We start from the raw sequence: 11,919 nt of genomic DNA, 5'->3' as shown, positions 1-11,919 counted from the left end.
TCAGCTTACCAAGGACCCGGAAGATGGATGCCATGAAGTCCGCTGCCAGAATCTGCGACGAGGGGTAAGTATAAAGTATGAGGCATTTCCCCCAGGGGGGGCAGTTAGCCAGGAGCGAAGGGGGGTCTACGTGGGGTGGGGGGTACGGGGGAAAAGGTCCTCATTTTGTAGGCAATAATGAATACTATAAGGTGCTGATTTTACTTTTGGCTGTAAATGAATACTGTCTTCAAAAATGGCCCCTTCTTTTTGAGCTCCCTGTAGATGTTCTATGCTCCCTGTGTGTGTGTGTGTGTCCTAACGGTCCCTGCCAGAAGCACAGCAGGAGAGGGACAGCCCTGCAGTCACACAAAAAAAGACCGGCTTCAGTCCCCTATCAGGTCCTGAAAGCTGCTGATTGGTCCCTGTCCTATATTGCAGTGAGCTGAGAGCTGCCGGCTCCCCTGCACAGCCAAAGAATTCATGGAGCAGGAAGTGGAAGAGAAGGGAGGGATTATTAGGGTTTTTGCAGAAATATTCAATAAATCAGCCTGAACCACTACTTTTCAAGCACTGGAGACTGGAATATGAATAGGAGAGGCCCTGAATAAAAAGATAAGCAATAACAATATATGTGTAGCTTTATAGAGCATTTGTTTTCAGATGGGGCCTTTTCTTTTAGCTTTTTGTGCATCAGTTTGGAATTTCAGTAGCTATCTGGTTGCTAGGGTCTTATTTACCTTAGCAACCAAGCAGTGGTTTGAATAGGAGAGGAGCTGTATAAAAAGATAAGGAATAAAAAGTAGAAATAACAATAAAATTGTAAGCTCGCAGAACAATAATTTTTTGGCTGCCATGGTCTGTGATCCCCACTAAAAAAGAGTTAAAAGAAAAATGCAAATAATAAAAAAACTATAAAAAATAAACAATAAAGACCAATTGAAAAGTTGCTTAGAATTAGCCATTCTATTACATACTAAAAGTTAACATAAAGGAGAACCACCCCTTTAAAGGGATGCTGTCATCAGAAAACATGTTTTTTTCAAAAGGCATCAGTTAATAGTGCTACTCCAGCAGAATTCTGCAATGAAATCCATTTCTCAAAAGAGCACATTTTTTTATATTCAATTTTGAAATCTGACATGGGGCTGGACATTTTGTCAATTTCCCAGCTGCCCCTGGTCATGTGACTTGTGCCTGCACTTTAAGAGAGAAATGCTTTCTGGCAGGCTGCTGTTTTTCCTTCTCAATGTAACTGGATGTGTCTCAGTGAGACATGGATTTTTACTATTGAGTGTTGTTCTTAGATCTACCAGGCAGCTGTTATCTTGTGTTAGGGTGCTGCTATCTGGTTACCTTCTCATTGTTCTTTTGTTTGGCTGCTGGGGGGAAAAGGGAGGGGGTGATATCACTCCAACTTGCAGTACAGCAGTAAAGACTGATTGAAGTTTATCGGAGCACAAGTCACATGACTTGGGGCAGCTGGGAATTGACAATATGTATATAAAAAAAATTGTTTGCTCTTTTGAGAAATGGATTTGTGCAGAATTCTGCTGGAGCAGCACTATTAACAAAAAAATAAAAACATTTTTTTCCCATGACAGTATCCCTTTAAGAATAAAATTGTATCCCAGAAGCCCAGTCTGTCACTTGACAAATGTGAAAACCCCAAAGCACTGCGCACACTAACTACTGCTATATAATCATCTTTTCCATTGAAATACAAGCGCCTAACATACTCCCCACACTGACATCCCGGACACATTACTAGTTTACTACGCGCTCTGGGACTCCCGCTTAATAATCATTAAGGCAAGTTAATCGAACGCTGCATCACGTTCATTTTCTGTGCAAATAGAAAGAAGAGACTGTCAAGAGATCGATTATTTTAGCCTGCAGACATAGTTCCGGATTTTCCGCACAGACAACGTCTCGCGAGAGTAGAAAAGTTCCCATATCGCCCCGCGGCCTGTTTCTCCTCCCTCTTTCCGCCATACTGCAGAGCCGGTGAGTATGGCTGAATCCTTGGCCTGGCTGTAATCTTGCCTGTATCCCGGCCATCCTCTGTCTGGCTGTCGCACTAATGTGCTCACTAAAGAGCGCGCTTCGGACGCTGCCGCTTCAACACGTTCTTGGGCATCTTTGACTTGTGCGTGTCGTTGGAATGGGACGACAAAATAATGGCCGGCTCTTTCCAGCTTCCAGGCTGACTCCGAAACTGAGGCGCCTATGGGCTCCGTGTCTGGGATCCTGTGCTCCTTCCCATGGCTAATACTTATCTTTGTTGCTCATACGGGGCTGCTGGGACTGATGAACCTGTGTTTGTGTGCGAGCCCTCAGTTTGGCCGACAATTGCCAGGTTAAATGAAAGCATTATCACACCATGTCCATCCCCACAGCCTGTGTGTGTCTCCTACCCCTTCTCTCTTTAGAGTGTCAGCTCTCTGAGCAAGAAGCTCTTCTCCATCCTGTCTAAAGTATGTGACGTGTCCAGCAATATCTGTACAAATACATGTTAATATTATGTATTGTCTGACCTATTGGCCTAGTAATTCACCTAACAATGTGGCTTGTAGGTGTGAATGGGCTTTAACTGTCCTTCAGATTTGAAATGCTCATACAAGTCAGCTATACATTATATGTACATAGAACATGTTCTATGGCAGAGACTTGCTGTCCATGTCTCTTTACTTCCTGTAAAGTTTAGGCTGCCTGGAATGCTGGGAAGCTTAGCTCAGGGCCAGTTGTGCCATAAGTGGCGGGTCTTTGTTGGTGAATAGCGTTGCCACCTTTTCTGGAAAAAAAAATGCCGTCCTTCCTAAAGATTTATCTTTTTTCCCTATTAATAACATTGGGATCAACCGTCATTTTTTTACCGGCCAGGTGGCAACCCTTACTGGGGACTGATGCTTTATATTCAAAGTACCACTTGGAACCCAGAATTTTGGGAATTTTCATGTCTTCGATTTGTTCAATGGAAGGAAATATTGGCAGCTTTCAATTTTCAGTAGTTATGAGGTTAATGTAAATGCTGTTGGAACCTGCTTGTTTATATTCTCTGAGCTACTGGGCCTGACTGCTGAAACAGTGTAGCAGGAGCCAGCATTGATGGACCTGATGAGTGTTGACTTTTGTCAAGTCAAAATCAGTATAAATGGAGATATGAGGCTTTCAGTTGCCTGAAAATGTACAAATAACTTGAACTTTTTTGAATTATTTGTAGAGTGTTGATGTCAGACTGTTTTCCGATAGACAACCAGATATAATGACTCTTCTTAACTGATACATTTAGTTGATATGTTTCTTATCTTTGTCCCTGCTGAACAGAATCTCTTGGTTTCATTACAGGCAGCTGTTAGAATTGATACAATAGTTGCTAATACTCCAGAGATTATGCTGAGAAATGTATAAACTAAATGTTAGAAAATTGTAACAGTTTAGAGTCTGCGCCTGAATTACTTGGCTGCTAGACTAAACACCAGAGACAGGAACATTCAACTTTAAACTCTGATTTTGGAAAAATAGTAAATAATGGAAACTAATTGAGAAGTGTGTTTTTGGGGAACAATCTGAAAACGGAACTAAAAAGTGTTTGGAAGGCGAACAACCCCTTTAAATGTGATTATTTGCAACTTTTAATGTGGTTGCTTCTGTTTGTTGCTACAATGATGCACCTACTGGAGAATATGGAAGGCTGGAGAATGTGGATCAGGGTGGTTGTCAAGTTCTTTTAAAGGACTCCAACTTTTATTCTTGAATGCTACCCATACTAATGGCAATTACCCTAAAAAGTAATACTTGCTGGATTAGGGAAGGTCTGTGGTTTACAAGTCACCTGAAAGTATATCCTGCCACCGTTTTACCTGGAAGTAACCTAATTTGTTACTTTTGTGGATAAAATGAGTCCTGTTTACCAAATCCCCCATTTGAATTGGAGGGGTGAGTTTGTTTTCAGGGTCGCTTTGAAACGCTTTCTCCAGACCTTGCAGGAAAGACCTGGGCAACTTTCTTTTTGACTGCATTTAAGTATATTCATTGTGTTTGAATGTATCAAAGCATTTCAAGATATTCAGACGGGTTTTGTGGGTCTCCCTGACGGCTTCTATTTTAGTTGGCCTAAATAGATTTATTTTAATCTTGGGAGGTGTAGTCCAGCAACATCTTGCAACCGAACACTTCATTATATCAATCATGTTTTACGGTATTGTTGGGAGTTGTAGTCCAGCAATATCTCTGCAAAAAAAGTAATCCGTAGAGCATTGTGGGCCATATGTCTCTAAACGTGGACTTCTTTTTCTCTAGGCACCATGGTGCGCATGAACGTCCTTGCCGATGCTCTGAAAAGCATCAATAATGCAGAGAAACGTGGCAAGCGCCAGGTCCTCATCCGACCATGTTCAAAAGTGATAGTGAGATTCCTGACCGTAATGATGAAGCATGGTAAGTAATTCCTGCTGTGAAACTAAACCCTGTATTTTGTTTCAGAAGCTGCAGTTGTTTCCCAATTCACCTCTGCATATTAGTAAAAAGCCCCAGTATTTAGCCTGCAGTTTATTTCTCTTGGGTGTCCCATTACTCATCAGTAGCACAACACACTGCAGAATTGGACCATGGAGTCAATCTGTGTGCCAGCCTACATATCCGAATTCCTGCCCAACTTTATTTACTGGTTAAGGTAGTGGGATTTAGACAATAAATTGACCCTGATGGTGCTTGGTCAGTGACCAAAAATTTTGGGGGAGTATCGGGATAATTATGACTATCCTGAGGTTGAAATGGGAAGTAGACTTCCTAGAAAGGGTTTAAGTACCATTTAAATGTTTTCCTTGATGTGCATTTTTTAAGGTGCAGTAAAGTAGTTGGCTGTGCAACAGTCATCCTCAGCCTGGTGTATTAAAAAAAGAATAGTCCAGAATATAAAATGTCTAATTTGCAAAGTTGTCTAGTGATAAAAAAATGTTACTTGTGAAAGTTATGTTTACTCTTTTATGGTGCAGTGTATTTCCATGTACAGGTATGGGATCCATTCTCCGGAAACCCAACTGAATTATGGAAAGGCTGGCTCCCATAGACTTCATTATAATCAAATAATCCAGAATTTAAAAAAATACTTCATTTTTCTCTACATGAATAATGAAACAGTACCTTGTATTTGATGCAAACTAAGATAATTAATGCTTACTGGAAGCAAAACCAGCATATTGGGTTTATTTAAGGTTTACATAATTTCCTAGTAGGCTTATGGTTTGAAGATCCAAATTAGGGAAAGATCCATTATCTGGAAAATTCCAGGTTTTGAGCATTCTGGATAACAGGTCCCATACCTGTAACCGAAGATATCACCTGACGAAGGGGCCTGCCCCCGAAACGTTGTGCTGTTTGACACAATAAATCTATAGGGGTATATCCCTTTTGCATTCAATTCTGTGTGCCGTTTCCTCAATTTCTTCTTTTCCTGTGAACCCAGGGGAGTGCCGTCTCCCTAGAGGACTGAGCACCAGATTATTGCATACGAGAAGGCCTGGGAGTGCATACAAATTCTACTTTGTCAGGTCCCATACCTGTACCATGTTTTTTGTGGGAGTGATTTAGGTATGTACACAAGATGAGCGGAAGTGTCTTAAAGCATAGGCAAATTGGGTTATTTCAGACCCTTTGATGCCATATTTTTGGACTGTTACAAATGAGGCTCTCATTACTAAACCGGGCCCATGTCTCTCCCTTTAAGGAGGTACATCATAGAATCATTTGATCCTTCATCTGAATGGCTCATGAACATTAATTGCACTGCTGCTTTGGGGATCTTTGGGTTTTGTTACTAGAGTAGAAGAAATTAAATAAACTCAAGGCAGGTTATTTTGTAAAGTGAAGCTTTATAGTATGTAAGTGTTCGTCATTCTTTTCAATTATAGGTTTTGATTTTCAAGTAAATTGATCTTTTTTTTTTTTTTTTTTTCAGGTTATATTGGGGAGTTTGAGATTATTGATGATCACAGAGCTGGGAAAATTGTAGTCAATCTCACAGGAAGGCTTAACAAGGTAAGTATATTATGGTGTACTTCCTTACTGCCTGTCCTTCACATGACTGTTCTGCCTAAAAATGCATGTTTGTGCATTGAGGAGTATTGAGCATTTCTCCACCAGGTGCCTCACATTGGTAGAGAAATTATGTAGTCCTGGAGTAACAATTTCCTGCATACCCTGCTAGCGGTCATTTGGCAGTGGGATGCTGAGTTGTACATTAATATTTTTTTAGGGTTGCAGGTGACCTTTAGGGAAATATGTAAAACGAAATTTGCCAAAAACATGGTGTAAAAAGCTGTGTAAAACGGCGAATATATCAAGATGTGTGTAATATGACACCATTATTTTTAGTGGTGTTATATTATCCCTCTGTTTTTTTTTTTTACATAATAAATATGCCCCTTAGAGTTGTGTGAAACTTAATGCATTTTAGTTATAAATGATATTTTTACTGTTTAATTTTCAGTGTGGTGTCATTAGCCCCAGATTTGATGTTCAACTGAAGGATCTGGAGAAGTGGCAAAATAACCTCTTGCCATCACGTCAGTTTGGGTAGGTGGATATTTTATTATTCTCATCTTAAGCACGTGTCCTTTCACACGTTAATGCTTCTCTGCAGCTTTCATTCACTTCTCCAAACGTGCTGCCAGGTATATTACCGTGCTCCTGACAGCTATATATTACACTTGGTTGTTGTAAAGAAACTACAATTTAGTTTCTTCTTGTATTCTTGCTGCAAGTGAGCCATAGTTATTTGGCAGTTGCATTGGTGCCATTAATATTGTAGTTGGTAAAAAGATTTCGGAAATAGTGTGAATTTTTATTGCTAGAGAATAGGAGTCCCTCTTTCATTGGAAAAGCTGATACATTCTCATTTGAAATTGCTTTATAGTGTTTGTAGTGCTTTATATGAAGCTTGTTCAGGTTATATTTCCCTGGTAATTGTAATTTCTGCAGTGTGTGTATAAATACTCTTTAGAAGCAGGCCTTGGTTGTAGTGTGTGTGAATGCAAAGAACTGAAGGTCTATATTCAGGTAAACTATTGTGCTGTTGTCTTGTCCAGTTTTGGAGTTGAATTGACCAGTAACGGAACAGAGGCCTTTATTTTGCTAACCATGCGTTTAAGCTGTGCTGGAAAAATCTTTCCCATAAATTTGGGTTTAGTATTTGCTTATCTGCTGTAACATTGTATTATAACTGACATAATGCATATTTAGTTTTTGTTCATTTGCCCTTATAAGATGTAGCTTGCAGAGATTTTTTTGTTTGTACTATAGCAATGGCTATAGCAATAGGAGATGGCTCATAGTACAAGTTGATCCAGGGACTGGTCTGATTGCCATCTTGGGAGCCCCTCTGAGGCAAATTGGAGAGGCTAATCTGGATCAACTAGCAGTTCAGCAGGTTAAAATAGATCTCAAAGATTGAACTTGATGGACGTGTCTTTTTTTTTTTTTTTTTTCAACCTAACTGACCATGTAATGGCACATGAAATGTTTTGCTAGCCATTCCCATGGGTGGATGTAATTAAGGTTCAGGCCATTGCTTGATAAAGTGATTATTTTCAAGTAATTGGCTGACCTGTGTGTGCACCAGTAAAGTTAGTGTGAATTCCATGGTCTATCGTTTTTTTAGCGCACCCATGAGTGGCAAATGGTAGTCGCGCCCTTAATGGTATGTTGTGCATAAATGGTAGATGAAAATATCCTTTTGAAGTTACTAGCTTATGTCACTATTATTTGCAATTAGATTTTGTAGATTACAAGTACATGTATAGGATCCATTGTCTAGATACCTGTTATCCAGAAAGCTCAGAATTATGTAAAGCCTGTCATTTTTATCTGTAACAGTAGCTTGTACTTGATCCCAACTAAGAGAATTCATTCTTATTGGAAGCAAAACCAGCCTATTGGTTTCATTAAATGGTTTTAATTATAGTTTTCTTGTAGACTGTCTGCTAGATCCAAATTATTGAGCATCCTGCAAAATGGGTCCCAAACCTGTACTTGCTAAAATGCAGCAGGTCAGATGCTCCATGGGTAAAGTACTCTGAGCCTTATTGTGTCTTATGTTCCTGTCTGGTCCCAGCACAGGCTTCTACAATAGCAGACAAAGCTGAGTTTGTTTGCCCACTGAGCAGACAATCATGGGAGGCCACCCTGTACAGGAGATCCTGGTGTTCATGTGTTTTGCATACACTGTATTTGGATATGTGAATTCATAGCCATAGTTGGCTGAATTTACATTAAAAGCATGTGGCCACTCTGAACAGTATTGGCTAATCACATTCAGAGCAAAGCTACAGACCTGTGACTTGTTCCATAAGGAGCTGTTTTTGTGAGGCTTCTTTTTGCATATAAATGATATTGTGGTCTGCTGTGCTACTACTATATTCAGATTGTAAATGATTCTGGGAACCTCTGGCCTCAGCAACAGGGAGGCTACTTGCAAGGGTGTACAGTGCCTATTTTACATTAACCTTTAGCATTAAGTATGTTCCAACAGTTTTAGCTGCATCTACATTTGCATCACAGGGCCATTGCCTCCCTACAGCCCAGAATGCTCAACTCTTCTCTTCTGCTTGTGTGTTCATTACTGACGCGATTATTTGTTAAACTTTGGAGGATCTGTATGAAAATGTAATACATTCAATAGGTTCTGTGAATGAAATACCTCTTTGTACCACTGTGCAGTAATGCAAGGAGTCTTCCTTTTTATTTTTTTGTAATTTGGATTTGTTTGCTCTCCAATTTGGCATTGAAACAGCTGTTTTCTAGGGTCATGTTTACTCCAGGAAAGTAGAGGGTATGAATAGAAAGATGTTTTTGAGACTACAATTTTATTGGCATTTTCCAAATGATCTTAAAGAACAAGGAAAGCTAAACTAAAGTAGCTTTAAATGTTGTACATTATGTTTTGGGCTTCTGTACCAGTCCAAGGCACCCACAGTCCTGTCTCCAAAGATGCCCCAGTTGCTCCCCATTTTCTTTTCTGCTGATTCTTACTGAGCTTAGGGACAGACTAACTATACAGTGCACATAGAATATAAATGTCACAATATAAGGCTGATTAGTAATTAATACAGATAATTACTACATGACAGCACAGAAACCAGTGCAACTAGCATCAGAATTTAATAAGCAGCCCTGTAGCATCAACTTTTATTACAGACCAACCTCATTTCCTGCTGGATAACTTGTGACAACCCCTAAGCTTGGCTTCTTAACAGCTGCTAAGAGCCCACTGAGAGTTTGAGTGTCAGACACTTTCCAAGATGGTGACCCCCCTGTGATAAGATTGAAGTCCTTTGCTGCTATTGACAAGCTGAAACTTTAGGCATGGTATATAAAATAAAATTTTTAGCCATATTCATTTTTATGGGTTAGTTCTCCTTTAAAGAGCGAGGTCCACGTTTGGCAGTTGGAAAGAGGCATAAGAAATGTGAAAAAATAAAAGTTGAAAACATACTAAGTGTACGACATACTGGAATATTTTAAAGTTCATATGAAAGTGTATCTTAGTATTTCTATTCTGCTGCTCGCTTTGGGTCCAGTTAATGTATTGTAATATTCCCCAACCAGTGACTTGTTTGCTACATCTTTTCCGCTGCGTTTCATGTTGCTCCCCATGGGTGCACAGCAAGTGCTTACTTTGTGCCATGAACACAGCAGGAATTTATACTGTTGAAATACTCCTCCAATACATGTCTGCAGCTGTTCAGTCTACTCCAGCCTTGAGACAGAACATCACAGCACTCTGGCAGCCCATGAACATATTCATACTTGCGTTTAAATTCTACTCACTGGAACTAGAGGTCGAGGGGCCCTGATCTACACTGAAACAATTTGTTTTATAAATATATACATACAAGCACAGGAAATAAAGTTTGTCTATAATTTGGGGTTTGCCCTGATTTTAAATGGATGGATGAATAACATTTATTTGTATTTCTTGCAGGTATATTGTGCTCACTACTTCAGCTGGCATCATGGACCATGAAGAAGCCAGGCGAAAACACACAGGAGGCAAAATCCTGGGATTCTTTTTCTAAGCGACACAAGAAAATAAACTGTTATCAAAGAATGGCTGTTTTGTTTGCTTTTCCCCCCCCCCTACTCTCTAGCCTGGACTGAATCCTACAATCTACAGTTCTAATGTGGAACTTGCAGCACTATCGATTCTATTTTTCTTAAAGGGGTTGTTCACCTTGGTAACAAATTTACAAATCTAACAGTTCACATGAATAGAACAAACTTTTCCATAGAAATAGTTAACAGAAAAAGTACAGTTCAAGAGATATTCACCTCAGAAGTGTCCCTGTACTAATCCTTCAGTTCCACACAGACCCTGTGCTGGGAGGGGGTCACTGACCCTCAAAAACACTACAGTGTTCACTTCCTTTTCCTTATATGACATCACACATTGTACTGGCAGCTAACTTAACTCCTATTGGCTATGTCTGCTGTCAATCTGCCACTGCTTCCTGTGCTGGGCTGTGGAATTTGAGCAGCATTCAGGTACTGAAGAGAAACTGTTACAAGTTTGTGAGAGGGAGGGGGAGTGTGGGCTGTGTACTGCAGAGACTTCAACTGTGCAGATGGGGGGATTGAGGTGCTTGGGACCTGGAGTTTTACAGATAATGGATCTTTCCATAATTTGGATCTTCATACCTTAAGTCTACTAGAAAATCATGTAATCATTAAATAAACCCAATAGGCTGTTTTTGCTTCCAATAAGGATTAATTATATCTCAGTTGGGATCAAGTACAAGCGACTGTTTTATTATTACAGAGAAAAGGAAAATCATTTTTATAAATTTGAATTATTGGATTATAATGGATACTATGGGAGATGACACTTGTACTTTCCAGAAATATATTATTTTGGGGGGGTCCATGTATTATTTTGTGTATTTACCTCATAAAAATCATTATTCAGCAGCTGACGTGACTTCCAGGACTATTTGTATGAGCTTGAGGCTTTCCAAATGAGTTGAATTTTTGTGCATGAAGTGAAATATTTTTCTGGTATAGATCCCTATATCATGAAATTTTTGGTATTTAGAGCTCTAAATCTTGTTCCAGAAGTGGAACACTTAAACACTTAAAAAAGGTATCGTTTTCCTAGGTAAATTACCGCCCCCCTGGGAGAGCGCACAAAATGTCCAAAAAACCTACCTGCCCTCAACACTGCTCTGCCTGTCACTTAGGGCTGCCACCTCACCCTTTTAAAACCAAACACATATGAAATCCGCAGCCTGCATGGCTAATTAGCAATTCATTTAGATGCATGATACATGGCTGCACAGAAATCAGTTCAGTCTGCAGCATCTAAATGAGTTGATAATTAGCCATGCAGGCTGTGGATTTCATATGTGTTTGGTTTTAAAAGGGTGAGGTGGCAGCCCTGCTTGATGTGTAAGTTACATACGTTTCTAAGCAAGTCAGTGGTGGTTTTGTTGCAATTTTGTAAATAACTGACATTATGCTTAATGCCAAAGGTATTAAAAGATAAAAATATAGAAACGCCAGTATTTATTCCCAGAAAAGTTTGCACCCCTTTGGCACTACATTCAGTTTAAGTCTAGGCAGAAGGAGAGTGCCAGAATTGGGAGAACAATGTTGCTCCTTCCTTTTCTGCAGTATTTTTCTGCATGGCTGTGAGATTGTTTGTTGCAAGGCAGGTTTGTTTATATGCTGCGTCTGTTAACCTCTGCCATTACAATTGAGTAATCAACCAATGATCATTCAAATTATGTGACTGGTTACAATTCACAAGCAACCAATAAATTACTAGGAGGAGGGCAGTATCAACATCCAATAGGAAACAAGTAAGGGCAAAGCCTGGGCATGATGATGTCGTCATATAGGAAGTTCTTGGTGTGTCAGGTTCAAAATAGGCCACTCCCATCACTT

The 11,919-nt window shown here is 39.7% G+C and overlaps 1 protein-coding gene across 5 annotated transcripts; it reads left to right on the top strand.

The window, feature by feature from the left end:
• The first annotated feature begins 1,851 nt into the window (after positions 1-1,851).
• Positions 1,852-10,087, top strand: rps15a.S (ribosomal protein S15a S homeolog). 5 transcript variants are annotated; one of them, XM_018237605.2, is made up of 5 exons: positions 1,852-1,986; positions 4,282-4,419; positions 5,939-6,018; positions 6,470-6,555; positions 9,962-10,087. In XM_018237605.2, exons 2-5 carry the CDS (start codon positions 4,287-4,289, stop codon positions 10,053-10,055), a joined length of 393 nt encoding a protein of 130 aa, XP_018093094.1. In that variant the 5' UTR covers positions 1,852-1,986; positions 4,282-4,286; the 3' UTR covers positions 10,056-10,087. The 5 variants fall into 5 exon arrangements, with proteins under 5 accessions (XP_018093094.1, NP_001089694.1, XP_018093095.1 ...); NM_001096225.1 differs by having other exon boundaries at positions 1,979-2,338; XM_018237606.2 differs by lacking the exon at positions 1,852-1,986 and adding an exon at positions 2,434-2,456.
• Positions 10,088-11,919: the final 1,832 nt, after the last annotated feature.

Source organism: Xenopus laevis, chromosome 9_10S (assembly GCF_017654675.1).
Source record: "Xenopus laevis strain J_2021 chromosome 9_10S, Xenopus_laevis_v10.1, whole genome shotgun sequence".
NCBI lineage: Eukaryota > Metazoa > Chordata > Amphibia > Anura > Pipidae > Xenopus > Xenopus laevis.
The sequence above is the reverse complement of the archived record's forward strand: the minus strand, read 5'-3'. Positions and strand labels throughout refer to the sequence as shown.